Source organism: Piliocolobus tephrosceles, unplaced genomic scaffold (genome assembly GCF_002776525.5).
Source record: "Piliocolobus tephrosceles isolate RC106 unplaced genomic scaffold, ASM277652v3 unscaffolded_25423, whole genome shotgun sequence".
Taxonomy (NCBI): Eukaryota; Metazoa; Chordata; class Mammalia; order Primates; family Cercopithecidae; genus Piliocolobus; species Piliocolobus tephrosceles.
The window spans coordinates 597-5449 of NW_022308114.1; the positions used below are offsets into that span (position 1 = coordinate 597).

Here is a 4853-nt window from a genome sequence, read left to right on the forward strand (position 1 = left end):
TTGATTGTAGTTGTGTTAATCAGACAGGATTAAATTAAACGGATAATTGAGATTGTGGCCTATAAAATTGAAAGCTTTAAAACTTCAGAGATGAGGCAAGTGGGGTGTGGGGCAAGATTAATGTTTTGGGGAAGATGCTTAGTGAACATTGGCCTTTCTTGGAATTATAGAAAATGAAATGATAAAGAGGCTATGGAAGAACATTATGGATAAGAGCAAAGATCTAGGGGAAAGAATAAACTTGAAGAGGGGAAAGGTAAGGACGGCATTTAAAGGGCCTATTTTGGAGGACAACATGTCAGGTATAACAAGTGGGCGGCAAGATGAACCAGTTTGGGAAAAATACGTTTTAGTCCGATTAAACATGATGTAATGACCTGATACCAAATGAAACTGTCATATGCGCAACAGAAAACCTGGAAACCAAGCTGAGAGGGAGATGTGGGAGTCATCAGCACAGAAGGGCTAGTTCTACATGAACAGGGACGTAGAAAGAGCAAGACAGAGGGCTGAGAATATAGGTGTTTCCTTCATTTGGGACAAAAAGGGGAAGACAGCTAACAAGACAACAGAGAACAGGTAATTAGCGATATTTCAAGAAGACCCAGAGTGTGCAGGGTTATGTAAATCAATGAAGGTGCATTTCAAGGGAGGAGTAGGTATCTATATTAGCAAGGCAGGAGCAGCAGAGAGGTTGAGAGGAGAGAATCACTGCTCTTTGAACAGTTTATGTAGAAGTAGTTTCTGTAGATTCTTCAGGCAGTTTAGGAGAAAGGGAAGCAGAACATTCTGTTCTGATGAGGGTGAGAGCCAGAGATAGCAGTGAAGTTTGGGGAGGATTTGCAAAATTGCCAAGGGCCCTGTAGTCAAGGCAAGGCAAGCATGGGTATTGAAGGCCAGGTTTCCTGCATGGCCTACCCTGGGTGAGAGTCTCCCAAAATGATGTCCTTCCCTGTCTACATCAGTGTTTCTGGTGAAGCATAAAGGCTTGGTTCAGTCATTTAATTCATTCTATTCTAATGAAGGGGTATTTTTATGAAACAACCATGATGAGTAATTTACAATGCATGAATATGAATGAGAAACATTTACTATGCCACAGAAATGAAGTTTATTGGGAAGTAAATGAAGTCTTCTCCTTGCATTCCAGAGAACGCCAAAGAAGAAAGGAAAACAGGAAATGCAGTACGTTCAGGAAACACCCTAAAGTAGTAACTGGAGCTTAGATTACAGGGAGTTGAACATCTTTAGAAACAAAGAGACTCGACCCTCAAGAGGAAGGAGTTGTCCAGACATTGGAAGTTGATGATGTGTGTCTTTGCTTGGGTGGGGAAAGCTTTTCAGCATTCTAGAAATAACATAGTAGGCAACATGAGGTTTCTTGATGTCAGCTGAGCTCCAGAAAAGTCAGGACTTGAAGATCTTTCCTGTGGTTGATCTAAATGGCTCTGTAGATGCCTTGAAAGAGGATACAAGCTTTTCAATTACAGCAACACTTTTGAGAGGTGCCACAGGGTCCACAGGAGTTGCCGCTAGCATTGGTGGTGGCGCATGGGTTGCAGGGGAGCCTAGAAGGACAAGGAGGTTTAGAATGGCTTTAGGAGGAGGTTTTAGTACACATACTACCTTGGGCTTAATGACACAACCTATGAATTCTCAGTGGTTGAAGTTAGTTGGAATCAAGTTCTTTTTGTTTTGTTTTGTTTTTGAGATAGGGTCTTGCTCTGAGACAGCTGGAGTGCAGTGGCGCGATCTTGGCTCACTGCAAGTGGGAGCCAAGGCTCACTACGCCTCCCAGTGTCAAGCAATTCTCTTGTCTCAGCCTCCCAAGTAGTTAGGATCACAAGCATGCATCACCATGCCTGGCTAATTTTTTGTAGAGATGGGGTTTCACCATGTTGGCCAGAATGGTCTTGAACTCCTGACCTCAAGCGGTCCACCCGCCTCAACCTCCCAAATTGCTGGGATTATAGGCATGAGCCATTGCACCCAGCCAGAATCAAGTTCTGATTACTACCAAATGCTTCTCTCTCCCCCAGAATGCCATGTGCAGAGGTGGAAAAACTGTCCTTTTCAAAAATATTATCTCATACACTTGAGGTCTCCTGGAACTTAATGTGCCTTACAGAAATGCTATTCCTAAGACTGGCCAGCTCCTACCACCACTCCTCCATTGTTAGCCCCCTGAGGCAAGGGCTGTTCCCTTCCCTTTGGCCTCCCTTTGCTTAGCTATCACAGATCACTGGACACACACTACACAGTTAATGTGTGTTGTCTGACTAGCTGAAAATATGGCCACCATTTGTGTGCCTACAATATCCCACTGTACACATTCTTCCCAGACATTCTTTGCCCCATACTCACTTGCAGTCCTCGCTCTCCAGGAGGCTCCGGTACGTGTTGATCTCACACTCCAGCCGGGCACGCACGTCCAGCAGCACCTGGTACTCCTGGTTCTGCCGCTCCAGGTCACAGCGGATCTCCGCCAGCTGTGACTCCACGTTGGTGATCAGACTCTGCACCTGGGACAGCTGGGCGCTGTAGCGGGCCTCACTCTCCGTCAGCGTGTTTTCCAGAGAGTTTCGCTGTGGTGGGGAAGATCAAGAATGTCAGAGAGCTGCTCCTTCAAAGGGTTTCTTCATAGGATTCCAAGGAAGTCACAAGCTCCAAGAGCTAAGGAGAGTGTGTGGCCCCAAGGGCATCCCCAGGACTCTGCCTCCCCATTTCCCATTGCTCACCAGCAGGTCAGAACAATACACACCAGGTTATGCTGGGCCTGCAGCTCAATCTCCAGGGCATTGACCGTTCGTCTCAGCTCGATGATCTCTGCCTGATAGGACTGCAGCTGCTCCGAGCTGGATACCACCTGCTTGTTTAGCTCCTCGGTCTGAAACACCCAAGGGGAGAAAGGATCAGACTCTGCCTCTGGGGCCATAGGGTGGGCCTTGGGTCCTGAGTGGCCACGTGCTTAGATGCCCACCTGCGTGGTGAACCATTGCTCCACTTCCCTGCGGTTGGTTTCCACCAGGGCCTCATACTGACTCCTGGTCTCGTTCAGCACCCGATTCAGGTCCACAGTGGGGGCAGCGTCTACCTCCACATTGAGACGGTCTCCAAGCTGGCAGCGCAGGGTGTTGACCTCCTATGGATGCAGAAAGTACAAGAGTTACTATGCTCAGCAAAGAATGGACTCTAAGGAATGGCATTGCTTGTTGAAGCCCTGTTAGTCTGTTCTCTCAGAACAGAAACTTTGAGTGGAGCAGTCTGTGACAGCTCAAGACACTCCATGTGGCATAGCCCCCTCCCCACTATCTGCTGTGCCATGGCACCTGGCTTCAGAAAAAAATCCCAAAAGTTTGCTTGGTTGCCACTGAAGGATGGGCTAATTGATGTTCAACTTTCCCAGTTTACAACTGGCTGTGAGGACCTCAGCATGCAAAAATAAAATAAAATTGGCTGTGCAATTTCAGACCATATATCAGAAAACTCTTGTTGTCAAGTAAGAGATAAGAGCGTATCATGGCCCCTCCCAGGAAAGACAGGAGGAAGCTCACAAACACTCTTCACCAATTCTTTGAAAGAACAGAGACTCATGTTTATAAGGTTTGACTTTTTTTCTTGGTCTTTGGCAAAAAAAAAAAGAAAAAGACTTTGCAAAGCAATAATACTACAATGCTAGGATTCATTCTATAACTGTTGAACAATTTCAAGCACATGGAGCTGCTCTGGGCAACTCAAAGAATGTGCTAGTTTGAAGTGAAAGATGTTTCCTGCCTGGGAATATGAACAGGTCTTATCTCTCTCCAATTTTTCTCTTGCCGTGATGTTTTTAAAGGAAACCCTCAGCCTTGTACTCATACTCTGCATTCTGCTGCCCCTAATCACTAAAGCTACCCTAAGCCAGAGGCTGAGACAGGTTTGTGCATTTCTCATTTCTAGTCTCACCTGCTCGTGATTGCTCTTGAGGCACAGCAGCTCCTCCTTCAGGGACTCCACCTGGGCCTCCAGGTCGGACTTGCACAGGGTCAGCTCATCCAGGATCCTGCGCAGACCATTGATGTCCGACTCCACCAGCTGCCGCAGGGACAGCTCGGTCTGGTACCTGCACAAGGAGCAGGTCAGAGCACTACCTGGTAGATCTTCAACACTCACAGGAATGATTTTTGATAACCTCATGTGCCTTATCTTTCCACTTTCTGTAATGAATAGGCCCAGGAGACAGAGTTTTCTGGAGGCTCCGTCAATACCCAATATTCATCCCAAAACAAACAGATTGATCTGAGTCCTCATCTATTTTTGTGATTTCTTTGCTTGGTTCTCCCCAATCCTCTGCAGAATCCTTCACAGCAAGTGGGTAGATCTGTTTTTCAGTACAGCCATGGAAATCCCTTTTCTGTAACTAAAGATTAAACAGAAGAAATGGACACTAGTGCAAATTCCGAACAACTCACTTGGTTCTGAAATCATCCGCAGCCAGCTTGGCGTTGTCAATCTGCACCACAAGCCTGGCATTCTCGGACTTGGTACACAGGATCTGGGGAGTGAGAGGTGGCTTAGTGAGGACTGAAAATAAATATGACATCATCAACTTTTTAAAAATGACTTAAAAAGACATTTTGAAATAAAAGAGGAAGCAAGAATTATGACAGCACAGAAGCAAGAAACACACTTCTCTATCACAGACAGAATCACAGCAAACTCTCTTGCTTGGAGATGACAGCAATGCCCCTCACCTTCTGCTGGAGCTCCTCAATGGTCTTGAAGTAGGACTGGTAGCTGGGGCACAGCAAGGGCTCCTGCTGCTGGGACCGCTCCCGGATGAGGTTCTCCAGCTCCGCGTTTTCCCGCTCCAG

General features: G+C 46.6%; 1 protein-coding gene across 1 annotated transcript; it reads right to left on the reverse strand.

Moving 5' to 3' along the window:
* Positions 1-1072: 1072 nt before the first annotated feature.
* Positions 1073-4850, reverse strand: LOC111534986 (keratin, type I cuticular Ha1-like; the record flags this gene model as incomplete). The annotated part of the gene is made up of 7 exons (XM_026450843.1): positions 1073-1568; positions 2365-2585; positions 2762-2887; positions 2981-3142; positions 3946-4102; positions 4452-4534; positions 4734-4850. Coding segments are annotated over 7 exons (954 nt in total), but the record flags the coding sequence as incomplete, so codon positions are not given.
* Positions 4851-4853: the final 3 nt, after the last annotated feature.